Source organism: Chrysemys picta, chromosome 1 (genome assembly GCF_011386835.1).
Source record: "Chrysemys picta bellii isolate R12L10 chromosome 1, ASM1138683v2, whole genome shotgun sequence".
In the NCBI taxonomy this organism is placed as follows: domain Eukaryota; kingdom Metazoa; phylum Chordata; order Testudines; family Emydidae; genus Chrysemys; species Chrysemys picta.
In genome coordinates this window covers 27,550,889-27,578,588 of record NC_088791.1, presented here as the reverse complement: position 1 = coordinate 27,578,588, position 27,700 = coordinate 27,550,889, and the positions used below count along the sequence as shown (strand labels likewise).

At 43.7% G+C, this 27,700-nt stretch overlaps 1 protein-coding gene across 3 annotated transcripts in view; it reads right to left on the bottom strand.

Moving 5' to 3' along the window:
• Window positions 1–490: 490 nt before the first annotated feature.
• Window positions 491–27,700, bottom strand: part of LHFPL3 (LHFPL tetraspan subfamily member 3) — a 436,749-nt gene continuing 409,539 nt past the window's right edge. For all 3 annotated transcript variants that reach the window (XM_065559207.1, XM_065559174.1, XM_065559129.1), the window contains one exon: window positions 491–3,090. Coding sequence is in view for 1 of the 3 variants with exons in the window: in XM_065559129.1 (XP_065415201.1) it covers window positions 3,062–3,090 (29 nt within the window). In the remaining 2 variants the exon portion in view is untranslated. The remainder of the gene's footprint in view (window positions 3,091–27,700) is intronic.

The window sequence follows — 27,700 nt, the reverse complement described above, 5'->3', positions numbered from 1 at the left end:
ATATTTAAGTTGAGCTTTACAAACCTGCCTAGGAGTAATCAATCTATTAAAATTAATGGGCACTTGGCATCCAGATCCCCTGGGTGGCTTTGAAAACTTTGCTATATGTAAATGGTTTTACTGTATTCAACTCCTGATTATTTTGCATCTGATGAAACCAAGTTTACCATTAGAGAATGAAGACCATTTAACAAATAAGGCCCAATCCTGCAAATATGATGGGTGTGGACAGTCCTGTGCCCATCCAGAGACTACTTTCTTTACTGGGGCTCCACATGAGCACAGGGGTCTGTCCCTATGCGTCACACTGCCGGGGTGGAGCCTGGGTAGGGTCTAGAAAGGGGGACACTGATTGCAGTACCAGTAGTCATTACCACATGGGAACTGGAGAAACGCATGAGCATACTCTGTTTTAGTATGCTACAAAAATTAATCATTGACATTTATTAGGTACTTTAATACTAAGCATATATTAAAGTAACAAAAATTATTGTAGTAATTTTATTTCAGTTTAGTTTTTTACAGAAAGTCAGGTATTCCAACAATTTTCTTTACAGTTTGTTGACTTTAAAAAAAAATTACACACATTTTTGACATTACAGTGGAATGGAATGGGAAAGCGTTCACCTTTAAAAAGATAAAAACATACTACTTATACTTAATTAACATTTAGTGATGTACATCCTTGTAACTTTTTGCTTTATTTATCTACATATGGTACATTTTAATTGAAATAGTAGAGCCACAAGGTCTTGTGATGACACATTTTTGCAACATTTGTATGTCTAAAGTGGGCTTTTTCGTTATACAGTCACTATGATGCAAAACTCAGTAGGCAGTAACAAAATTGCATGGCACAGAGAAACCCAATTAATGCAGTTTCTATTGCAGGAAAAAATATCATGACTGCAATAATCTGAGAATACAATGTAACCCCTGGAGCAAATGATTACAACGATACTGTAGCACATTCAGGTAAACCTCTTTACAGACTTCTGAGATAAAGTGTGCCTATGATATATCAACACTGGTAAATGACAACAAGCTTTATTAAGACCCCATTTAGCAAGGTAGGCCTAAATGTGCCTAACTTTGAGCATGTGAGTTGTCCCATTGATTTCAGGGGGATTGCTCACATGCTTAAATACCTTGCTGAATTGGGGCCTTAATGAGCTTCCAAACCCACCCATGTAAGTCACTTATGTTATATCCTTCCTCTTTATTTTGGTGACAGAGACTAGGAATAGATTTATGTTGGATGACAACTTTTGGGTGTGACTTTCAAAAGTGCTCAGCATCCACTGAAGTCAAACGAAACTCCCATTGGCTACAATGGATGCAGACTTGGGCTAAGGGACAGAGTGTTTGAAAATCCCACCCAAATTTATCTGTAAACGTATTTGGCAAGCATATATGTTAGGTGTGCAGTTACTATGGTGATCAGGGCCATATAAGTACCTTGACAGACAGCTAACATTGCTATTTAATAACTAGTCATTATTTATTGACAATTTGGTCACAGACATTGTCTTCAGCCAAAGAAGCATAACTGAGATTCATGCACTTAGATGCAGAAGAGTTTTGTTTTGCAGTGACTCATTTACAACCGGAAGTTAAAATCCTGTTTTATCTCTGTACCTCTTCAAGAGCTATTTGTTATTGGGGCCTGTAATAATAATCAATTGTTATTCTAGCTTCTTTTTCTGAATGCCAGCAAGTATCATAGTGGCCTTCCAAATCTTCTGAACTTAGAATTGCTTCAGGAAATAATACAAAGGCTGCTCACTTCTAAAATACCCCTCTCTAGAATAATTATCTGCTCACATTCCAGGCCTCAGACTGCTCTTACTATTCAATTGCTTTCCAGAATGAGTTTGCTTGGCAAGGAACCTTATGAATAGCAACAAAATGTTGCACAGAAGTCAGAATAACTCGGTGGTAATATGCCTCTCACACCACATAAGCAAAATAAAACGTGAAGGGCCACAGTCACTGCTGTGCTCCAGCTGCATCACACCACACAAAGCAGCCAGAGCATAGCAGTGAATCTGGCCCAGAGCTTTTACATAGTTTTCTGTAAAATGTACCTGTTTACTAGTCAGATTCATAGATTGTAAGGCCAGATGGGACCATTAGATCATCTTCTCTGACCTCCTGTAGAACACAGGCCACTGGATTTCATTTAAGTGATTATATGACATAGAACAGGAAAAAATACAAAAGTGCTTAACTGCAGCTGTGTGTTACATTTCAGGTGTCAAGTAATTTCACCCCTCCCTTTTCTTTTTGTAAATAAGTGGTTTTATTTTGCCACCTTAAATAGGAGCAAGTCTATGTTGCATGAGAATCAACAGTATTATGACATTCAGAAAGATGAAACTTATTGTATATATGCCTTCACAGAACTATAATATATGTCAGAAATAATTCTTCAGTTATAAGTTTGTTACAGACATAAATTAAACAGAGGACATATGCAGTAAAAATTGAGAAGCTTTACATTTTAACCAATGTATTATACAGTGAAATAAACAAAGTGCAGAAATGCTGCAGTAAAAGTTATACTTTTTCCTCTAGGAGATGGAAACATTCAGAGTCTATTTATAAATGCTTATTTAAGAGTGATGTCCTATCAGTTTCCTGGCTACTGGAACAGAAATAGTCTTGAGTTAACTGTCTCTCTCTACTGTGAAAGGTTTTAAAGCTTTTTGCTTTTCAGTTGAATAAAAAAATGAGTTTACAAACCTTTTCAATGCATATATTACATAAGTTTTACCTAGCAACAACTACATCCCTTTTAATTTATTCCCTAAATGTGACTTTTCATGCATGTCTTCTGAATGCTGTATTCAGTGACAGTTTCTAATGAGCTGGTGTGTAATCCATGATTGCATCTCTCTTCAGAAAATCACTTCCATGCCTGGCTGATCTATGTTTAGAAGGCAGCTCTTACCAATCAGGCATTTTTGCACTTGTCAACATTCTTCTCCATTGAAGGCTCCTCAAGCTTCTTTCCATTTAATGTTGATGTACAAAAGCAGTTACTCATTTTGTTTTGTGCTCATTCTAGTGAGGATTGGCTTAGCAGGACTGTGCAAAACAGAGAGAAGAGAGAAGTCAGTTTATTGCCAGCAGTCATTGCTACTGTGTTTGGCACAGTGCTATCTTCTGATCAATACTCTAAATACATTTCACTATTTTGATTTCCATTCATTATAAAAGATAACATTGGTCATCAACTTTAATCTCCAACTATCACAGTGATTTGTAGGGTGGAATCTTTGAAAATCAGTTTTGATCTATTAATCAACAAGGAAAGTCAAAATAAAGGGGTTGTTTCATCTGAAGGCTGAACAGTGGGAACACAAAGATGCCGCATGTACTGGGTGAGAGTCACATTTGTTTGAGTAATATGAGGAATCAAATCAAGGTCCTGAGATTTCTTGTCAGTATTTATGATTTCCTTCAAATGCCTGCACACACAAACCTCATTTAAAATAAATAAATAAATAAAGTTAGTCTGGTAGATTTCAGAGGGACAGTCCCCAAAGATAATAGAGATGTTTTCAACACATATCATCATCCATCATGCACTGGTATGCCCCTCCCTTCCTCCCCCACCATTATTTTCAATACCACATAAACATAAATTCATGTTCAGGGCAAAAAAGGAACGACTGCAGTAATACTATGAATAGGCTGCCACTGTAGAAAGCCTCCTCCCCTCCCTTTATGAAATCTATTGCATTTAAATTAGGAAAAAATCCCAGGGTACTGTGCACAGAAACCATGGCATAGCTGATGTGTCACATGACCTTAAGCCATGGACTGGTATGTCTCTCCACTGCTGCTGTTGTGAAGGCCCTGTGGAGGGGACATTCTGCTTCCTTTCAGGGCATCCAGATGTAGGACAGCCATCTTCTGCAAGATCCCCCTCCAACCATACAGGCTTGTGTGTTGTTCTCCTGATATGTGTGTATGTGGAAAGTAGGTCAGTATTTGTCCCTAAGTTTGAATAAAAAGTTATTGTACAAGTGGAGCTCTACAGATGGATCACTAGCTAAAATTTCCCGGATAACTGGATTATTTAGGCTGAACCTTGAAGTCTCTACTCCAGCAACATCTTCAGTGGCAGGAGTTATGCCTGAGAAAGTATTTAGGCTGAAATTCTGGAAATGAGCACACAGCCTGACTGAAGGGGCTCTGTGCTCAGTTACACATGCATGGGGCTGGAGAACAGAGTCAATGGGACTGATTCATCATTACACTCTGACCCCTTTGTGCCAGCTGTGCTGTGCTGGCACAAAGGTCTGTAAAGCCAATGGATATAGCCCTGGAGACGAGAATTCTCTTGGTGTCACAGCCAGCATAATGCCCCTATGCTATCCCCATCACAGCTCCCAACACAGGGGGGTATGATGGAAGAAATGGGGTGTGACTGGGGCAACACTGCCCTCTAACTATTCTGAGCTGCTGGAATGGCCTCTTGGGGCCATTAGGCAACAAGGCACAAGTCAGAGCAGCCCTGAGGCTGTTCAAACCTGTTCCAGGAACTGAGACTAGGATTGAGGAAAGCCACCTTTGCCACTTCCCCCAGACCTGCACCAAGTGGAGTGTGGTCTCCACCAGGAATCATGCTCAGCTCACATGCTATGTTTCGATGTGTTTTATAAAGAGGACACTTACAATGGCTATTGCTGGAACTAGGCCATAGAAAACAAATGGCACAGGAAGATTATCTATATCTGTGCATAAGGAGAGCACTGGTGGTGATGACTGGACTATTCTCCTTTTTCAGAAAACTAATACACAATTTAGAGTGATCTCTGAGGGAACAATACTTTAATGAATTTGTATACAGTGGGTCTAATAATTTGCCTTTTACAAATGGAAACGATCAGTTACACTCCTCTGAGCAAAGCTTCCTCTTGTTCCCATGAAAAGAATGTGCCAATAGTGAAAGACAAGTAGTAGACAAGAAACGCACATATTTCTGATTAAAATAATTAATAATTTGTGCCCCAAGGATCCGAATGCATTTTATAAAGATGGGTAAGTGTCATTATGTAGTCATAGACGATAAAAAAGGTAAAGATCTATTTCATCATCCCATCTATTTCCTTGTCTGTGAAGTATTCTTCCCCACAGTACCTCGGCAAGCATGTGGTCCAATTTACTGTTAAAATTATCCTCCTTTCACAAATAGAAATACTGATGCTGAGAGAGCTAAATCATTTTCCCACAGCCAAAGAGTGAGTCAGTGGCAGAATCAGGAATAAAACCAGTTTTTTTTTACTCCCCGTCCCCTGCTCGACCCACTCATCACCCTGCCTCTACTACATCTAATAGCTTTGATAGAAAATATATGTGGACAATTACAGATAGATGGCATCACAGAGAAGTTATTTGATATGGGAGGATTATAACAAGGAACACCAAATGTACAGGCCTTAATAATATACTGTGGCACTTCCATGAAAAATTTCAGGTTTGTAGGATTAAATGGAGCATTTAAAAAAGGGTTTTTATCTCAAGTTATTGTATTTGCTATTCAAAGGCATGACAATATTTAGCATGACAATTATTGGATTTCCAGCAACATTTGAAATTCAGCATTAGGGTTGCAACATATTAACATCTTTATTAGTTCTTCTGCAAATTTTATACACAGGTGTTATACAGAGGAAAGAGGAAATTTAATAAATGTCACAGATTCCTAGTTAGTGCTGTGCAAAGAGGAAGCTGCATAAATAAGTCATTCATTTTGTTCAGTCTGGTTTGACCTTGTAACATGTCACATGCTTTTGACTTTTTGACGTTTTTTGCATTGGAGTTACCTACAAATCCTTTTTGGAGCTGTCAGGTGAACCAAAATTAATGAAAGCAGTCTCTGTGAAGGCTATATTGTCCAAACTACCTAAATGCAATGCTGTTAGAGTCTCAGTCTATTTGAAGATTTGGAAAGGCTTCACCTCCTGGTGATATTATTGTTCCTACCTGACCCATTCAATTAGGGTACATGCCGATTGTTGGTGATAGAGTTGGTATGCAGTCTCTGCCTGAGGGATTTACACCATTCCAATGTTTATGCATGTTTTCTGAGGGAGCTCATCAATATTTCTTTGGTGTGAAGATGAATAGTAGAGAGCATTGCAGGCTGCTCCTTGCCAAAGTATAAATACACAGACTGAAGTTTCAGATAGACCATAACATGCTTTTATGGCAAGGACAGTCAGATAAACAGCACTTACAGAGAATAATGCAAGAGTCTTCATCCTTCAAAGGCTGAATACATTGCCTTTGCAACAGTCTCAGCACTTACCTGATTAATTCTCTGCAGACATATTTATACAACCTCTTAGCCATTCTTTTGATTGGTAGTCTGAAAAATGTGAGCCTTCTAGGGGTTATTACTTTGCTGTTCTCTCTAAACACTTGTGATTACAAGTGTCTTACTAAATTAGAGAGGGGAAGCAAATGACTTTCTTGATGAGGTCAAGACCAATGCTATTCCAAAATCAGATCAGCTGCTAGGAGTCGCTTGAGTAATAAGTGACGGGTAAAATTTCCTCCTCGTCTCACCATAGACCCAAAGTGCTCCACTGACCCATTATTTATGATTATTTATTGAATGCTGGCAGTATATTTGGTGTACTACAGGAGAGAAAGGAAGCTATGGTCACTGTTCCCAGGGGCTTACAATCTAAAATAGACATGCAATACAGTTTGGATACATAAAACACTGGGTGAACAGCAGGGTCGTTCCCGGGTGGATGACACCTTGGATAGCCTGAATGGTAGCTGCTGGTTCTCTGTCCTTGACCTCCGCAGTGGATACTATCAAATGCCCATGTAGAGGACCGGGAGAAGACAGCATTCTTCTGCCCCTTAGGGTTTTACCAATTTAATCGCATGCCCCAGAGAGTATCTGGAGCTCCAGCCACGTTTCAGCGACTCATGGAGCGAGTGGTAGGGGACATGCACCTGTTAGAGTGTCTGGTGTAGTTGGATGACATTGTAGTATTCGGGCGCACTTTAGAAGAACACGAGACTCAGCTATGCAAAGTCCTGAATCGTTTGGAACAGGCTGGCCTCAAGTTATCCTTAGACAAGTGCATCTTCTGCCAGACATCCGTGCGGTACATGGGACACAGTGTCTGCAGATGGTATAGCTATAGACCCAGAGAAGGTGAAGGCGGTAACCATCTGGCCGAGGCCTGCGACTCTCAAGGAATTACAGCTGTTTCTGGGATTCTGTGGCTGTTACTGCAGGTTCATAAAGAATTTTTTGCACATTGTACATGCACTCACAGAGCTCACCAAGGGATATCCCCCCACAAATAATAAGAAGGGGAACCCACCTCGGCATCAATACTTTAATGTGGGTGCACCTTTTGGAAAGCGGTGGACTGCTGAGTGTGAAGAAGCTTTCCGTAAAATCATTCAACAGCTCACTCAAGCACCTGTTTTGGTGTACGCTGATCCCACCCAGCCATATGAACTTCATGTCGACGCAAGCTACATTGGTTTAGGCGCTGTCCTTTATCGAGAGTGTGAGGGCAAACTCCGACCGTTAGCATTTGCAAGTCGAGGTCTCACACCACCTGAGAGAAACTACCCTGCTCATCAAGTGGAGTTCCTGGCATTGAAATGGGCCATCACAGAGAGGTTCCATGACTACCTCGATAGGGCCAAGTTCACTGTAAAAACCGATAATAACTCTTTGACATACATCAAGACAACAGCAAAATTACCTGAAAAATCCACGCTTAGCTGCTGCACCACAGAAATCAGAAACTAATGTACATCAGTATACAGGCAGCATCCACACATGTGTATGTGTAATCCATGAGCCTAATAGGGAGATATCTCTTTAAGAGACCCACTGGGGGGAGGTAGGGGTGAGCCTACCATGTGGGCCGTTGTTGCTAGGCAGATTAAGCACTCCACATCCAGAAGCTTCTGGAATTGGGTGTGGTAGTTTTGAGACTGCTCCAATAGGTTCCCTGTTGCTGGGGTCAGACTCCATGAGGGCAAGCAGTGAGGGCAGCTGCTTTCATAGAATCATAGAATCATAGAATATCAGAGTTGGAAGGGACCTCAAGAGGTCATCTAGTCCAACCTCCTGCTCAAAGCAGGACCAATTCCCAGCTAAATCATCCCAGCCAGGGCTTTGTCAAGCCCTGCTTTGCAGAAGGCCATGTGCCCTGTGTGAGTTGGGAAAAGCTGAGCTGAGACTTAGGTGAACAAAACCTAAGCTTTTGGGAAGTTTCAGTTTCTTCTCACTGTATTTCTGTGGGGACTGAACTGATCAGATTTTAATTTGTTTTTTTTTAATTTATGTTTCTGTATAACTATGAAGGTAATGTCTGTGGATTATAACATAGCCATGTCATGTTGTAAAAATTAGATTATTTGTTTCTCTATCATAAGATTTTATAAAGTTATTTAATTAAATTCATTTCTTTAGTTCCTTTTGGGACTTGAATGTGGGGAGGTTGACCCTGTGCAATCCTTGCTGAAAATCCTTAGAGACTCGGTCTGATGTACTTGGATGACATTGTACTGGGTCTCCAGCTACTCTTCTATGGGAGTTGGGGGGTTTGTAGGCACTGGAGAAGGGTAATGAAGTGAACTCTAGCCCACCCAAAGGTTACATATGATTAAGGGGAAAGGCATGAAAGGCAGCTAGGCATCCAAACCCAAGAGGACATTGGGTGCCTCACTTCTCTTCATGTCTTTGAAAATCTTCCCCTAAATTCTTATAATGAAAAATATTCCTGAATAATTGGCTGGCCTAAGACAATGTCACTGCTTTCCCCGGCGATGAGGAGGAGAGAAGACTTTTGGAGGGCTACATGTGGTATCTGCTTCCACTCACTCATCTGCAGAAAGTGCCTTTTCTTTTCCAAATGTGTCCAGCAAGCATCCTTTGCCTTGGTTGCAGCAGTGCTGCGAAGGAGGGGCTGTGGCAGCACTTGTACAGGATTCTGGGGCACACAATAGATGTAAAGCTGCCCACAGCTATGCACGGCAGGAGCAAGACTGTCCTACTGAATGGGAGAATCAAGAGGTCGGAAACTTCTTAGCCAAACTTGTTTGGTTTGGGGCTGGCTTGTAGGGCTGTTCTAGCACCTTTTTGATAGAACATCATGAATGGCCTCTTGTTTAGCCAACACCTAAGGTAAACACAGCACTTCCTCCTTTTATTTGTAGACTACCAAGCAGGATCTGGCAGTTATCTTTTACACAGTCATCCATGGGTGTTGAAGCCCGACTCTGCTAGCAGGGAATGCGGAGGGTCAGAGACTGTGTAGAGTATGCAAGAAATATCAAAATGTTTATAAAAGTTTTAAAAAACCCAAGGAGTAAGATTCTATGTGCCTTTTCCGGTGAAGAATTACAGGAGTTTATATGGATAGATTGATAAGTGACCTGGCTTCTTTGTTTGCAGCATTTTCTTGCATAGTAATAGGGGGAAAAAAAGGATTTTAACAGATTCTGTATTCAGACTTCATGGAATAGGGGACCAGAACTCTGAATGGAAGCCTACTGCTCATTAGATCTGCTATGATTATGTTACTTGCTCTGTTAGGGACAGTAGTTTAACTTCCAGCCTAACAGGCTTTATGAATGTTTTCAGAAGCATTCAAGAATTTTCCAAATGCTCACATGAAAAGATAAATCTTGCCATTTCTATTTGCAGAAAGCTCAGTTCCTGCTACATAATAAAACTTTTAAAATCTGACAGGCTGATTTCAAGGCAGATGAGGCAGATAATGGTAGTAATTAACCACTGAATGGCATGCCACTCTTTCTTATACAAAGGAGGAACAGAAAAATGGCTAGAGGATCCAAAAAGAATTTTTTGGTCATATTTCTGATAGCACTGTTTTCTGTTGGCAATTCATCTTGTGATTGGGTATAGTGCTCTGTCTAGTAACACTTCACCAGAGACATGAATAATCCATGTCATTCTGATTATTATTCATGAGCAACACCAAAATACACCTATTTCCCAATCTGCTCTAAAAGACAGTCCACGCACTGTGCAAAATCAAAACTCACCCTCTTCCCATGGGATGTAGCCCTTGTTAACAGAGAAATGAACTGGAAGATAACATGAAGTCCATCCCATGCCTTCTCACTAGGTTTGGTTGCTTCTAGGGTTCATGCCTCAAAGCTGTTCAACCAAGACCCTAGTTCGTCCATCAGATCCACAGACTCTCTTAGGGTAGAAGGCTATTCCCATCCTCTTTATATCCATAAACCTCACCTGGTAAAGGAGTCTTGCTGACTCACTGTTTCAGGCCCCGGCAGGATCCAAAACACCAGCTACTAGGGAGTGTTCACAGGAGACCGCTTCCAGACCGTTACACACGCCATAGTTCATAATAATCTAAACATCGCTACCATTTTGAAAATAGTTTAAAATATAACAATTTTAGGTTAAAATCTGTTATGCTTGAGGAGTAGATTCTCTCCTGGCATTCCCATGTTGATTGTTATATCACACTATTCTGTGTTTCTGTCCATACTAATTGCATATCACACAATTACAAAGACCAAATAACACATAGAATGACATTTACTAATGCAAACTCTCCCCCCCGCAAAAAAATCTGCCACACATCAAAAGAATATGAAGCTAATAACAAACATGAAAGGAAACAAGGAAGATTGACCTCCACACATTAAGGGGCCTTCTCATCTCATTCCCTAATGTGCCTGGTCTGTTGCACTTTGGTATTTGGAGGTATCCCCTTGTTTTAATTCATTGAACTATTTAAGGGACACCAGATTAAAAATTACACTTCTCTCTGGAGTTGCTTTATCTACTAGTGTTACAAATAGCACCTAAAATTATGCCAACTGAAAGAGATTAGAAAATAATGTTTCTCTGTTTTGTCACTTTGTTCACCCTGTGCACTTGACAGCATTTTGTGTATAATTATTTTTAAATGTTCTCCCTGCAGTCAATCACTTCCTCCTGTGCAGTCTGGGTCTTTCACACACAAAAAAAGGGAAGAAAAAAATAAAAATAAGAAAATGGGATTGAAAAGCCACAAAAATTAGCCAGGGGCTCAAGGAAACGTAACTCAGTGGGAGCTTCAGGTATGAAAGGAGTGCAGGTTTGGGTCCTTGATGTTCCAAAAATAGTACTCTGTGATCTTTTCGGGGAGCTTTGAGAAGGGAATCACGTCTCCAAAGAGGTTTTGCTGGCATGGATGATACGGAGTTTTGCTGAGAACTGGAGGGTGACAGAAATGCCTTCACCAATAAAGGCTTTTATGTTACTAAGCAGCTTTCTCCTCTAGTGAGTTGTAGGACAAAAGTCAGGCAAAAATCAGGTTTTTTATTCATCTATTTTTATTCCTTCGTTCTGCTTTGCTGCAGTCTTTCCCTATCTATCCTGGACATCCAAAGAAACTACTGTTCTTGTGATTCCTAAGTGTCCCTTAACTGTTTTTCTAGGAAAGTTCTTTATTTTCGACAAGTTCTACAAATTCAAGAAAATCTCCGTTCTGAAACCCAGAGAATTCTGAGGGTTATTTTGTTCCAACTGCTTTTTAAGCTGTTTGAGCTCTGCTTACCCAATAGCTCCTGCTTAGTATTTGTTGTCTGACTTCCTGTGACCTCCAGTGCCACAAAATCTAGGATTTTCAAATTTGTTATGACCTTCAGTCCATATTGGTTCAATGAGAGCCACTCTGAGTATCAGCCCCTTTTAACTAAGGCTTTGTCTACACTAGCACTTTTGTTGGCAAAACTTTGGCAGTCAGAGGTGTGAAAAAAACCACCCCCCTGTCCGACATAAGTTTCACCGACAAAAGTGCCGGTGTGGACAGCACTATGTTGGCCGGAGATGCTTTTCCACCGTTCATTGGAGGTGATTTAATTATGCCGGCGGGAGAGCTCTCTCCCGTCGGCATACAGCGGCTACACGGGAGACCTTATAGTGGCACAGCTGCAGCGGTACAGCTGAGCCACTGTGAGGTCTGTAGTGTAGATATAGCCTTAGGTGCCTAAATATAGACTTAAGTGCCTAACATTAGGCATCAGGTTTGAAAACAGCAATCTTTGTCACCTGTTCTCTGCTCGCTTCATTCTTGATTACAGCAAGACTGTATCTTAGTATCTAGTAAGATGCAGTGAGTTTTAAAGATAAGTTTCCACTTTTTTTCCCCTCTATATTGTTGTGCTGATGGGCATGTTAGCCCCTGTTCATTCAGGCTAAATGGAAGCAGTGATTAAGGTCCATTATGGAGTAAGGCCTTGGCTACACTTGCAAGTTACAGTGCTGTAAAGCCTCCCTCAGCGCTGTAACTCACTCCCCGTCCACACTGGCAGGGCTCTTGCAGCACTGTATGTCCCTGGGTACACCGCTGCAGGTACTCCACATCTCCGAGAGGAATAACAGCTGCAGCGGAGTGGCTACGACTCACAGGTGTGAGTGTAAACGCTTGCAGCGCTGTACTAATCACCTTGTCAAGTGGCCAGTCCTCTCCATTGTTGTGACCGGCTGCAGGAATGCAGAAGTGCCGGTTTTAAAGCTCGTACCACAGAGAAAAGCAAACAATTTGCAGCTTGCTTTGAGTGAGTAAATGAATGAGCAGGGGGCCGGGAGTTCGGAATTTGCAAAATAGAGAGCTGACATGCTTCAAAAAGCACTCTCTCCCCCCCACACTCCCTGTCACAATCCACCCCACCCCCCCTGTTTTGAAAAGCATGTTGCAGCCACATGAATGTTGGGATAGCTGCCCATAATGCACCGCTCCCAACACAGGTGCAAATGTTACAAGTGTGGCCACACCACTGCGCTGTCAGCTGTCAGTGTGGACAGACTGCAGCGCTTTTCCCTACTCAGCTGTACAAAGACAGGTTTACCTCACAGCGCTGTACAGCTGCAAGTGTAGCCAAGGCCTTAGATAGCTGAAATAATAAAACCCACTGGCCAACATACTGGGCCACATGGGAAGGCCTGAGCAAGAACTAACTCAGGAAGAATAAGAGGAGTTTCTCTACAACTGATTGCAAATACACAGGGTGGGGCATTAAATTGATTCTCACCTTTGTTAGTGTGAGAATGGTAGGAGACAGCCAGAGAAGCACAGTGAGTGTGACCTTGGGAGAAAGCTGAGAGAGAGAGAGAGATTCTTTTGGGCAGTGTTGGCTGAAAAACAGGGTTGGAATCTGAAGAAGTGAACTGCCTCCTGTTTGTTCTTACTGTGTTCAGGGAAACAGGATATTGTGTACATTATTTGTAAACAAACAGGATTGCATTCAAGAATATCTGAATCTTATCATCAATTTCTCCTTCTAATGGAAACTACCCAGCAAGCAGTTCGGCTTCTATTGCTGGTGACCGTTGGTTGGTTGGCACTTTCTGGCTCCTAAGAGCCCTGTGGTCCAGAGTTAAAGACCCATGGTCCCTGATAATAGTACAGGAGTGTGTGTTTTAAGAATAGTTCTTGCTTTTCCCCTTCTTTGATGACATTGATCAGATTTAATGGCAATACTATCAGACACAGACTTCCCATAGTGATTCTGTGTAGTTCAGATTATTAAATTATGGATAGAACTGGTCAATTTTTTGCATGAGGGGACATTTAATTTAAAATGGCCTTTTGAAAAATTGTTGGCATTATCAAAATGTCTGTTTTTTGTGAAATGTTCTCAATATTTAGTTGTTTAGATGTTTAGTTTATTGAAAACTGCATTTTTGTCTTACTGAAGATTTTTAAAAATAATGTCAGTAAAAATCTCAGAAAATGTAGTGATTAAATTCAGTGAATAGAAAAATGGATCCATTTCCAACTCTGCAAAATAGAAACAACTTTGAATTTTTGTGTGACATTTTCTCATTTTTTTCAACCAACTTCAATACTGGATGATTTTGGAGCAGTGGGTAAGTATGACCTGTTCTTCTACATGTTCAGTCACACACTTGTTTGAGAGAGAGCTCTTTCACCTTCTGCTATGATCACAGATTCATAGAAATGTGGAGCTAGAAGGGACCTCTAGAAATCATAAAGCCTCCTGCGCTAACACAGGACCAAATAAACCTAGATCACCCCTGACAGATATCTGTCCAACCTGTTCTTGAAAATCTCCAATGCTGGGGTTTCCACAACCTCCCCTGGAAGCCTATTCCAGAGCTTAACTACCCTTACAGTTAGAAATTTTTTCTTAATATCTAACTTAAATTGCATTTGCTTCAGATAAAGATGCTTATTTCTTGTCCTACTATCAGTGGACATGCAGACCAACTGATCTCATTGCTCCTTATAACAGCCCTTAAAGTATTTAAAGACTCTTTATCAGGTTGCCCCTTCAGTTTTCTTTTCTCAAAACTAAACATGCTCAGATCTTTTAACCTCTGTTCATGGGTCAGGTTTTCTAAACCTTTTGTCATTTTTGTTGCTTTCCAATTTGTCCACATCTTTCCTAAAGTGTGGTGCCGAAAATTGGACACAGCCTTCCAGCTGAGGCCTCCTCACCAGCGCTGAGTAGAGTAGCGATACACAATGCCCAAACTACCTCCCTCCATCCCTCCTTCCAGCTTATTCTTTCCTGTGTGCTGCCCAGTGCATCCGGTCTTCTCTGTATCTATCTTCTAGAATGCAAACTCTTCAGAGCAGGTGACTTCATTTTGTGTCTTGTACAGGGCTGGACATATTGTTGGTGTTGAAATAATTACATAATAATAATACACTTCTTCTCTGGACTGGGGGCTTGTGTTCTTCAGATGGGTTAATATAGGCCAGTTGTCACAATCCTTGTCAATTGCTTCTGTTAGTGAATGGCATATGAGTAAATCTGTGATCACAAATATCCTAGCGAGAGGGGAGGATTAAATAGTTCATTACCTCAGACACTGAAATTTATTATGTTTGAGTATCATTACTTAGAAAAGTGAATGGTCACACTTTCAAAGACCAGTACAGTCTTTGAGAAGAATGAGTGTATATATGGAGCTTATACTGTGAATATTTGGGTTGTGGGCCAGGCCAACTGGACTAGGGTATTCACACCCTCTTTCAGGCAGGACAGATAGGCATACTACTTTAAACCCAATGAAATTAAAAACATAATCTTGGTGCTCATGGAAAACCATTGCAGAATCAGTGATTTCTGTGAGCACCATGATAAACATACTTCTCTCTCTCTATGTGCATTAAGGGGGCTTTGGGATTCAGCATGCTATCCCATAAATGCAACTGGACATGGGGGTGGTGGTAGCAACACAAGCAGCTGGACTCTCACAGGGGCATGGCTATTGGATATCTTGGACCCTCAATCAGGCCTATCCTATTATGCATAAACTTACAAAAAGTGGTCAAGCTATATAGAAAACTTAAAACATGTTGCAATTATACAGCTGTCTATCAGCATTTGCAAGTGAATTCTAGAGACTAACATAATATGTTCTTTCATGCAGCCCCTGTGCCTGGAAAACCTTTCTTGGCTGACTTCACCTCCTCACTCTTCTCCTTTAAGCCCCTTCTCAAAACCCATTTCTTACGGAAGTCTCAAATGATAAATTATAATCATATGTATCTAGTGATGGAGAAAAGTGCAACCATCTAGATGTATGCCACTAACTCATTATGCCTACCCCAACCATTCAAAACTCATGAGTCAGACACCCAAACCATGAGTGACTTACGAATTATGAGATTCTAAAACTAAATGTTGGGATCTTTGTATTTGCCTCATGGTGTTTGAGCCTTTAAGTCTCATGTTTTTCAAGTTTTTTTTCTGCAGCCATGAGGGCTAGAAATTTACTTAAAAAAAAAAAGAGCTAAGGGTCTCACACAATCACATGACTCTAGGAGCTAGGGCTTTGAAAAAATATAATGAGAATTGACTACACTCCTAATCTTTTTAATAACCAGACAATCACTTTGTCTTCAGCCTCATCCTTCCCTCCCTTTTCTCCATGTGTTTTCATCTCCTTCCATACTTCTTCTCTTAGCTTAGGTTGCAAACCTATAACTGGATCCATATGGGCATATCCCTTCACATGTACACAGTCCCATTGGGTATATGTACACATCTTGTGGACGCAAACCTCCCAGCCCAGGGTGACAGACTCACTAGCACTCTAAAATAGCTGTGTAGACAGCACTTTTAAGTTGTGGCTTGTGCAGAAACTTGGGCTCTGAAGTGTAGGGAAGTGTGTGTGGGCGTTGACTTGAAAATCTGAGCTCCAGCCTGAGCTGCAATGTCAAAGAGCTGTCTATATAGCTATTTTTGAAGTGCTAGCGCAAGCCCTGCAAGCCCAAGTCCGTGAACTCAGGCTGGGAAACTTCCTTTAATGGCCTGTGTAGACATACCCATGACCCCAGTAGGACTCTGTATGGGTGCAAGAGTTTGATTGCATGGATCCCGTGGAGGATTGGGACCGTGGATTTGGGACTGGATCTTACTCTTAATCCATTTTGTAAAGCACAAAGCACAATGCACATCTATGGCATCATAGAATACCAGCTCTGGAGTTTCCATGTAGGTGGACTGTAATTTGTGTCGATTTATTTACTCAAAAAAGGCAAACGTTACAATGGATGGATTTCCCTCTGGGTTCATTGGGTAAAATTTGCTTGGTACTAAGATAATAATATATTTTAATTATTTGCTGGAGATGATTAGCAATTAAATTAAACTGAAAAATTTAACCACAGAGAGCTTCCTTCTTGTGCTATTTCAGAATTCACAGATACATTCATCTAAAGCTGAAACATGACAGATGACTCAAATACATGACAGAGCATAAACTATTGATTCTTAATGTTATTTTAACAAAACAAGCAGCAATGGGAAGATCTTTTTCAGCTGTGATTCCTAGCTCCTGAGCATCCTAACCCTTGTCAGTGCTGAAGTCTGGCACCAGGAAATGCTAACTCCAGTAAATAAAGAGTTAATTTTAGTTTTTTTAGTCTGGTATTTTGAAAACCTCCAAGCAAAACCTGCTGCCAGCCACATTTTCCTGTATGATCTGTTTCGCTTGAGAAACTGTTCGGGGTTGTTATGAAAATCAGCAGAATCAGCACCACTCATAAAACCAAAAACTGCTATGAATCTAACCAGGCATTTTCAGTGGGATTTTTTTTTTTTTTTTTTTTTTTTTGCACAGATGAGAACAAGCTCATGGTTATAAAAGAAAAACTTCACTTAGAACACATTTATTAGAAATTTCTTTAGTGTTTTTGAAATTTCTGTGATCAATCGTATAAGTTCTAGTCTTATGAGGTCACTCTCCATAAGCACAGACTCACCCTGGGTTATCGTTTCTAGTCCTCACTGAACACAAAGCAGGTTTATGCAGAATAAAGACTGGCTGAACTTTTATGGCTCCATTTTGTGGGCTAGAACACAGCTTGTAAAATCTTTTGGCAAGAAGAAAGAACGATGTCCTACCTTTCTTACAAAAGGTTGGAGAATAATACGAAAAATTGAGATTGTAAATTCTTTTTGGCAGGGATTGGCTGTATCTGTCTCCTGTGGAGTGCCTAGCATAATTTTGGGTGCTAAAAATAATTTAAATTTTACTAGGCCAAATTATCCTAGGTGTAAAGCCATCAACTTCAGACAAATTGCACCCGACATGAATTCTTATCAGCTCTTCTATAGTACTAGCTGCATTTCCAAAGCACCTATCACCATAGTATGTGGGCATTTAGAAAGGAAAAGAAAGGAAAAACACCCTAGGGCTCTGAGAATCCAAATACCCTGAATGGCTCAGTATCTGTGAGTGTGTTGGTGTTTTAGCCTCACAGAATCATTTATGGGGCCAAAGTAAAGAAGGATCTGGTCTTTTCATAGTATTTCTGTCATCCAGGAATTAAAGCAGAGTGAGAAAGCAGATCTTGCATTATTTCAGCCCCATAAGTGGATCCCCTGTGGAACTGAAAAAAAACCCATTGAAAATAATTAACAAATATTTGAAAGACTCATTATTATTTATTTATACCTCACCCAAGTGTGTTAGATACTTTAGATGCAGGTTAAAAACAATGCAGCCCTTGTTCTGAAGAGTTTACAACCTACTGCTCAACACATAACATCACAGGGGAGACAATGCATGGAAAAGGAGTGGGGAATGGACGAGAGGAGCAGGGATACGCAGGAAGAACATGTTGTGGCTTGTTTGGATGTTCAGGCTTCTTAAAAGCACCAGGTGACTTTTAAAAATATGTTTATAATTAAAATGATTGACAGTGATTGTGTGAGTTAATTCACTAGCAGGGTTGTCAGGAAATGCATTCCTGAAGGGGAAAGGCTCCTGATATACACTTTTCCCCAAACACTTGAGAAGACAATGCAGGAAACATTCACTTTGATGCTCTGGCTCCGACCCCCTGTGAAGCTTTCCAGACTGGCTTTGGGCAGCCAGTCCAAACCTGTGGGTTGAGAGAACAAAAAACTCTAAGGTGCCACAAGTACTCCTGTTCTTTTTGCGGATACAGACTAACACGGCTGCTACTCTGAAACCTATAAAAAGACAGAGTCAGAGGTTGTTAAGGGGAACAGTCTGAGACCCAGGCCCCAGAGATTATGGGTTTGGGGCACAACAGACATGCGTCTAAGGCGTGGTCTACACTATAACGTTAGGTCGACACAAGGCAGCTTCCATAGACCTAGTTGTGCACGTGTCTTCACTTAAATTTGGCTCCCACCAACGTAAGTGCCCTATTATGCTGATAATAACACCACCGCCCCAAGCGGCATAGAGCCACAGTCCATGTACTTAGGTTGACAAGTTCAAGTGTAGACACTGTGTTACTTACATTGACTGTTACTGTCCTCCAGCAGCTGTCCCACAATGCCCCACACTGACTGCTCTGGTCACCATTGTGAACTCCGCTGCCCAAGGGTCAAGGAGACCAGAAGACCCCATTCCCCCTTTAAAGTCCTCCAAATTTTTGAAATTCCTTTTCCTGGCTTGGTGAGCACACCTAGCAGTGTTCCATTGTTCAGTGCAACTGCCCAGCTGACCATGCTGGCTACACGCTCCAGACATGCTCCTGCCTGGAGTACACAGGAGGTGGTGGATCTCCTGGGCCTGTGGGGAAAAGAGGCTGTGCAGGCACAGCTCCAATCCAGCCACAGAAACATGGACATTTATGAGTAGATGGCTTGGCGGATGCCGGAGAAGGGCTACAACAGGGACCAGCAGCAGTGCCACGTGACAGCCAAGGAGCTGTGGTAGGTGTACCAGAAGGCCAGGGAAGGCAATAATCAATCTGATGCTGAGCCACAAACCTGCCACTTGTACAAAGAGCTGCATGCCATCCTCACTGGAGCCTCCACCCCCACCCCCAAGAGCACTGTGGATACTTCTGAGGAGTCCAAGTAGGGTCATGCACAGGACTTTAAATTTGACTGCTTCTGGAGGGCATATTCCATGCCCCCACCACGGCCTCGGGCTGGTGGAGCTCTGTGCTCCCACTGATTACTGGGAAGGTCTGTGCCCCTGCTTTCCCCCCCTTGTGCATGCCCTGAGTCCAAGTCACAGGCCCCTGACATGAATAGTAAGGAGGAGGAGGTTGTGGACAAGGAAGAGGAGGAGGAGTATGGTATGGGGGATAGGCGATAGGGAGATCCAGCTGCGCTGTGAGCCAGGACCTGTTCTCAACTTCATCACAGTCCTGCCAGTCAAGCATGGGTGAGCCTGATGTAGGGGAAGGAATCTCAGATAAGCATGTAGTTAAATTTTAAATAACAGAGATGCCCCCTGTTAGCAGGACACATCTTTTGCCTAATCATTAATTTATTCATGCTAGAAGAGGGAGTGGTACAACCAAGAGAGGTAGAGTTGCTATCTGCTTTTCATTCCCCTCTAGAGGTATGTGGTTTGGAGGCTGAGGTGGGGTGGGGCATGCAGAACAGTTTGTTTATGTACACAGGGAAGTTCCATGAATCCTCTGGAGAGATCTCGATGAAACTTTCCTGGAAGTACTCTGCAATCCTCTGCTGGAGGTTTCTGGGAAGGTTGCCTTGTTTCTTCCACCATGGTAGGACACTTTCCCACACCACTCAGCGATAACTTCAGCAGGCACCATTGCAGTACACAGGCTAGCAGCATACAGAGCTGAGTGGGTATGGGATACCAGAAGCAGCTGTGCTCTTTCTGCCTTTGTTACCCTCAGGAATAGATAGCAGCTAAAATCACCATGGCCTGTGGAAAACGGTACCACTATTCAGTTCCATTGCCCTATACGACTAGAATCATGCAACCGAGAAGTGAGAACGTAGTCCTTAACATTTTTGGGGAGCAAGTGGAGTGAGTTCAGCAGCTTAAATTTCACTTTCCATAGTAAATACACTGACAATGGTACCTCTGCATGTTTTATCTGCAACTGCTGCCATTATGGCCTCCAGGGTCTCCCCTGCATGCTCATGAAATGCCTGAGCCAGATAAGGAGGAGAAAGACGAGGATGCAAGATGACATGTTCAAGGAGATCCTGCAAGCCAGTGCTGCATCGGGTAGTGAGCATGGGGCTTGCAGGATGAACACTGCAGATATGCTGGACAAGAAAAGAATGGAGAGGAGAAAGGTTCAGCAGTCCAGGCAGGAAAAGGAGAGGGAGATGCACCAGGACATAACGGGGCTTCTCAGGCAACAAACAGAGATGCTGCTGGACTCACCTGCTTTGCAGCCCACAGAGAAAACAATATCAGGATCTCCCTATAGCCCCCCAACCTTCCACATGGCATCAGAGGTCAGTGCACTATTTCTACAACTCCACCCCGGGAGACATTAAAGCCAATCACAGCTTGACATACACTGACCTGTGAAAGCCACGGTTGGTGTATGTGTAGCTGAAATGGACAAGAATATTCTTTCCCCTTCATAAGTTCTGTTCTCTTAATTTATAAAGTTTTATTAAGTTTTAAATGGTTTTGCTTTTTAATTGCCTCCTGTTTTTTTTTTTGCATAGATTTTGTTACAGAATAAAATTCTATTATTTGGAACATAATTCATCTTTATTAGTTCACAGCACAAGCTAGCTGGTACTCAGCAGTTCTGAAAGTGACCAGTTACCTGTTAGTCCAGAATATCACACAACTCATAAGATCATTCACAAACAAAATTAATAGGTGCATTAATAATGCTATAGTTGTAGTCCTACATATACAGCAATCGTCATATGACTCCTACCAGGCCTCAAAAGAGAAGGGCCAGGAAGAACACACTACTACAACACACACTACGCTGGCTCACTATTAAAATGGTCTTTCAAAGCCTCCCTGAGACTTATAGCTCCACATTGAGCTCTTCTAGTAGCCCTTGTATCAGGCTGCTCAAATTCAGAAGTTTCAACCTCTGTTCCAGCAGAAACTTTCCCCTTTTGCTTCACATATATTATGCAGCACACAGCAGGCAGCTATAACCATTGGATATTTTTCACACTGAGGTCCAATCTTGTGAGTAAACAATGACAGCATCCCTTTAAATGACCAAAGGCATATTCAACTGTCATCCTGCACCTGCTGAGCGGGTAGCTGAATTGATGTGGCCGGTGTCCAGCTTCATGAGCCAGGGGAGCATAGGATAGGCTGGGTTGCCCAGGATCTCTACTGGCATTTCAACATTGCCAATGGTAATTTGCTGGTCGGGAAAGAAAGTCCCTGTTTGCAGCTTTCTGAATAGCTTTGGGTTCTTAAAGATGTGAGCGTCATGCACTTTCCCTGGTCTGCCCACATTGATGTTGGTGAAGCATCCTCAGTGATCCACTAGCACTTGCATTACCATAGAAAAGTAGCCCTTTCTTTTGATGTACTCTGTGGCTAGGTGATCTGGTGCTAAAATAGGGATATGCGTGTCATCTATTGCTCCACCGCAGTTAGGGAACTCCACAGCTTCAAAACCATCCACTATGTCCTGCACTTTGCCGAGAGTCACAGTCCTGCATAGCAGGAGGCAATTAATGGCCCTGCAGACTTGTATGGCAGTGGCCCCTGCGGTGGATTTCCTGATTCCAAATTGATTCCCGACTGTCCAGTAGCAATCTGGTGTTGCACTTTTCCACAGTGCGATTGCCACTCATTTCTCCACTGTCAGTGCAGCTCTCATTTTGGTGTCCCTGCACTGGAGGGCTAGGACAAGCTTGGCACACCGATCCAGGAATGTGGCCTTGCACATTGGAAAGTTCTGCAGCCATGGCTCATCTTCCCAAACCTGCATTACGATCCCACCAGTCAGTGCTTGTTTCTTTGGCCTGAAGTGGCACTCCACCATCTGCAGCTGCTCTATGAATGCCACCAACAACCTTGAATTGGATCTTGCTGTGTCCCACAGCAATCTGTCCTCCTAGGAATCAATTAGAAGAGCTCCCCATGGCTCTTCTTGCGATTCTGCAAATACTGCAGGTTCATGTGCCCTGTGTTTGTAATGCTCATGACAATAATGGAGAGCTGTGTAGGCTCCATGTTTTGGTCAGAAATGGTGGGGACAGCAAGGAGGGCTACATGGGTTTATGGGATTTTGAAAAAAAGGTGCAAAAATTATGGGCTATAGATGATATTATGGGATGGAGACAGTTGCAAACTGGGAAGTTGACCCCATGCTCCCAGTCACCCCTGCACAACTTGTTTCGGCCCTATCATGCATTTCCAAAACTTCCCAAAAGACAGTCACCTGGACAGTGGCGAGTTGCACAGTCGTATACCTACCCATGGTGCACCACAGTCGATACATTCGCTCCTGGTCAGTACGCACACTGCTGACACAAGGAGCCAAGTATGCATGCACATAAGCAATGTAATAACTGCAGCAGCTGTATGCTGATGTAACTTGAGTCAACACAAGTTTGAAATGTAGACATGGTCTAACAAGCTCGAAAAGTACGCCCCCGGCTAACACCCTGCGGACATAGGGCTACAAGGTGCACACCGACGCCCTGCTCGTTGGGGGCCCTGGGTGCCTGGGACCCATGTAACGAACACGTGCTAAGGACCTGTGGGGTAGGCCGTCATTTAGGGTGACCAGACGTCCTGATTTTATTGGGACTGTCCTGATATTTGCTTGTTTGTCCCGCGTCCCGACCAATGTGCGGTCGGGACACTGGACAAACAAGCAATTTTGCCCTCCCGGAAGGGCTCTTGCCCCCCCCGACTCCGCCCCCTCCATCCCCCATTGGCTCCCTCCCCAAATCCCCGCCCTGGCTCCGCCTCTTCCCCATGCATGTGGCACTCCTCCTCCCTCCCAGGCTTGCTGCTGTAATGGCGGGACAAGCCTGGAGGGAGGGGGTGGTGGCCAGCTTCCAGTTCCTGGAGCTGGTGAGTAGGGGCACTGGGCGGGCAGGGGGGGGCTGGCCAGGGGGCTGCTCCCTGAGGAGGTAGATGGGGGGGCTCCGGACCCCAGCAGCGGTGGGGGAGAGCGGCTCGGGGCCGCACGAGTGGCCATGTAAAGTTTATCGGCTTGGACAGGACCCCGGCCGACTCCCCGCCCCACGCCAGCATGTCGCGCCGGCCGCCACAGGTCAGGTAAGGAGCCGAGTCCCCCTCTCCCCCCTCGTCCTGGCTCCTCAGCTGAGCCCCCCGTCACTCTCCTGGGGGAGCAGCCCCCTTACCAGCCCCCCTTGCCCGCCCGGTGCCCGTACTCACAAGCCGCAGGAACTGGAAGCCGGCCACCACCCCCTCCCTCCAGGCTTGCGCCGCCATTACAGCAGCAAGCCTGGGAGGGAGGAGGAATGCCGCTCAGCTGAGGAGCCGGGGGGAGGAGGGACTTGGTTCCTTACCTGGCCTGCGGCGGCCGGCGGAACATGCTGACACGGGGCGGGGACGCTACCCCCCTACAGGGCAGGGCGAGGAGCCGGCCAGGATCCCCCCCGCAGCCGATAAACTTTATGTGCCCACTCGGGCGGCCCTGAGCCGCTATCCCCCACCGCTGCCGGGGTCCGGAGCCCCGCGCCTCTTGCTCCAGCGGCTCCTTCCCTGTGGGGCGGCGGGACGTGCCGCATGCGCCCTGGGGGGGGGGGGGGGGGGGCCAGCAGCCGCGGTGCGGCCGGCACCTGCAAAACAGCTTTTTTTTTTTTTTTTAACTTTTTTTTTTGCTTCGCCCCCCCACGCGTCCCGATATCCCCGCTTCTGCCCCCCCCCCGTGTCCCGATATTTCCCGTCAGTGATCTGGTCACCCTACCGTCATTACGCGCGGCTCATGAGACGCCTAATGGTCTCGGACACTATTCGTTGGTCACGGGACATCTAATGGTCTAACAATCATCTCAATGGCATTTCTTTGTTTGTTTGTCTGTAGCATTACAACCTTTGAACTCTGTAACGGATCCATTCCAAAATGTCAGGGAATGTGCTAGGCATTAATGGCCAGAACCCTATTGATTTTGGTGAAAATCAGAACAAATGAAAGGGGAAAATGGGGGACACCCTGAAAGAGAAAGAAAAGACAAAAATAGTAGTGGTGGGGGTAAGGGAGACACACAGAGCCCCTAGCATGCAGGGGAGACTAGAGGACAAATTGAACCCCTGGCTGGGGGGATAATGGGGACCGGTTTGGAGACATGGGGGATGGGAGGGAAAGGGGCATATACAGAGCCCCTCAATTTGGGGAAATGAGGAGCATATACAGAGCCCTGATGGGGGAAGAATGGAAGATCCTGGTATGGGGGGCATGGATGAAAGGGGAAAATGGGGAGAATGGGGGAATGATGGGCACCCAGAGTCCTGGCATGTGGCAGAGGGAGGAGGGGGGGGCATCCAGAACCCCTGGTATGAAGTCAGGGCTGCCCAGAGAGGGAGAAAAAGGAGAAGTTTGTCCTGGGCCTTCTGTCTGAGAGGTCCCCCCAACCAGATGGCATTGTGACCTGGTATGTTGGGTCACAGTGCCATTCAGGTTTGGCCCGGCTTCCCCTCCATCATGACGAGGGCGTGGGGGAAGGAGGGAGGGCAGCCAGGCCAAATGTGGGTGAATGGCAAATTTGAGGTCACAACTCTTGGAGCGGGGAGGTAGGCTCAGCCCCATGGGCAGGAGCTGTTGCTGTGGGGGAGCAGGGTGGGTTCACTCTCCAAATTAAGGTGGCCACTCACATGTTCCTGGAATACCGAATATTCTGGCACTTCCAGGAATGGTGTGAGCCCACACCTCTGTACACCTGACCTCACCCCCACCGATGTGATGTGTGTGTGCAAGGTCACGCCACACGAATGGGTGCCATTTTGGAGAGCATGTTGCTCCTCTCCCCTCGTTGGCGTGACCTTGCATGCGAGCTAATGTGGGCAGGGGCAGAGTGGTGTGCTCTTGAAAATGGCATCCCCTGTCTTATACTGGAAAAAACTATATCTGGTGTTGTCTTGAGTACTGGACGAGGGATAAACCCTAGAAAAGCCGGACAGTCTGGTTTAATATTGGATGAGGGACCTGCCAACTCCAAACCCCATTCCCCAGCCAACAGGCTTCCCCTCAGTGCTAATATTTTTTTCAAGAGTGGGGGAGCCTGAGTTTCTGATTTTGCCCCGGGCCCCCCCAAAACTGAAGAGCCCAGCATGGAGGGGTAGGGGCAAGTGGAGTGGCACACAGAACTCCTGGCATGGGGGAGAATGCGGGAGCCTGCTATAAGGGGAGGGGACAATGGGAGGAGACACAGAGCCCCTGGCATGAGGCAGAGGGTGAAGAGATTGCAAGTCCCTGAAAGAGAAGGGAGTAGGAGAATGGCACATGGGGAATTTGTGGAGGGAAGAGAGGGGAATGGTTGTACCGGTATAACAGTTTTGGAACTATATCTCTACCTCTATCTCACACTCCCTAATTGCAATAGTTATATTGGTATTAAAGCCTTAGAAGACGAGCTATGATTCACTGATGTACATAATTTTCCAAACTGCAGGTCTTAAGCCTTGGAACTTGCATTTGGGTACTTGCACTTTCTCTCACAAGGATATAGGCTAGGGGCATGAGGGTTTTATTTCCATTAATTAGCAAAAGAAAGATGCCCAAGGCTTCTGTTTCTGTAGCAACATTATCTTCTATTTTTTAATAGCAGGCTGTCATTAGCATTTGTTTGCTAAACATAAGAATATTTCTAATGCAATTCATCACATAGTGCATTACAGTCAGGAAGAAATATTTTTAAAAGAAATTGTTTTAAGCAAATACCCATTCTTTGTATTAAGTGCATGTGGTAGTAACGGAGCTGGTGTTCTGGTTTCAGCAGATAGCTGAATTCAGGAAGTTGCTGAGGATCTCATGGCAACACATTATTTTAACATAATTAAAATTATGACAATTACATAAAATATTATTTAAAAAAAGAGAAAATGTGCACTCATGACACCATTGAGAAATACTGTTAACAACAGAATATGAATCTGTGGCCAACCTGAGCTTCATGGACACTCCATATTTCACTGCGGCAGTGGGGATAAAACTTAGATCATCTGATCCCAAAGCACAGGCCCTCAAATGGTTGAGCTCAAGATGAAGATCCATTAACAGCTGTTAATGTATCCTGGACCTAGACAATTGGGAAGTTCTGGTTCCAACCACCAGAGGGCAATGGTACTCACACACTAATCATTTCATTCCAATACAAATACCATCTAATTTCAAAATAAGTGGCATTAAGAACTAACTTTACATGTAACTTAATTCCAAACAAATATAAAATTAGACAATTCAAGAAATATTTTTTATACTTTCAAAATTCAACAATAATAATTTCTCAAATTTTGGATTCTTCATTAAACAATAGTTTGGTACTGCTAGAAGAAGTTGTTTATTCTGCAAAAACAAATCCACCAGTTGATTTGAAAAATATCGCTTTTTATATATAATTTGACGCTGACGCAGATAAAACATTTAAAATCCAGCCCTAATTTGTTTAACCTCAGATATCATATATAAAATGTTCTTGATGATTCATAGTTACTTGTGTTAAATTTGGAAAAGCCAACACTTTGCTCTCCCAAAATAATTTATCAGCAAGTTGCTAAGCAAACCTTAAAATCCACACCCTGATAGATGTAAGTATGAAAGTAACAATCCAGGTGAGTTTCAAAAGTCTGAAATGACTCATTGCTCCTGAAACAGAAGTCAAAGATGATTGAGTAGCAAAAAGAAATTGCTAGGTAGGGATGAAGAAAGCTCTACCCCAGGGGTCGGCAACCTTTGGCATGCGGCCCATCAGGGTAATCCGCTGGCGGGCCACGAGACATTTTGTTTACATTGACCATACACAGGCACGGCCCCCCCCCCCCACAGCTCCTAGTGGCCGTGATTCGCTGTTCCTGGCCACTGGGAGCTGCGGGGGGCCGTGCCTGTGGATAGTCAATGTAAACAAAATGTCTCGCGGCCCGCCAGCGGATTACCCTGTTGGGCCGCATGCCAAAGGTTGCCGACCCCTGCTCTAACCACAGGAGGAAAAGAATCTTCACAAATATCCAAACCCTCTTCTAAATACTGTTTAAACAAGTCTAGATAGTCCTTGTTTTTCATCTCACCACCAGAAAGCCCACAAATAATTTTTTTGATTCCCAAAGTTTTAGGCTGTATGCCCCCAAAATGTATTAGTCTTGATCCACAGCTGGGGCTGAGAGATGCCTGATATAGGTGATGCTGATGCTGATAGTGGAGGAGGAGATGAGCTGGGTGGGTTCAGGTCACCTTCGTGGTTCTCAGATCCTAGTGCTGGCCAGGACTTGGATTGGTTCTTGACACAACATTGAACAACCTCAGGA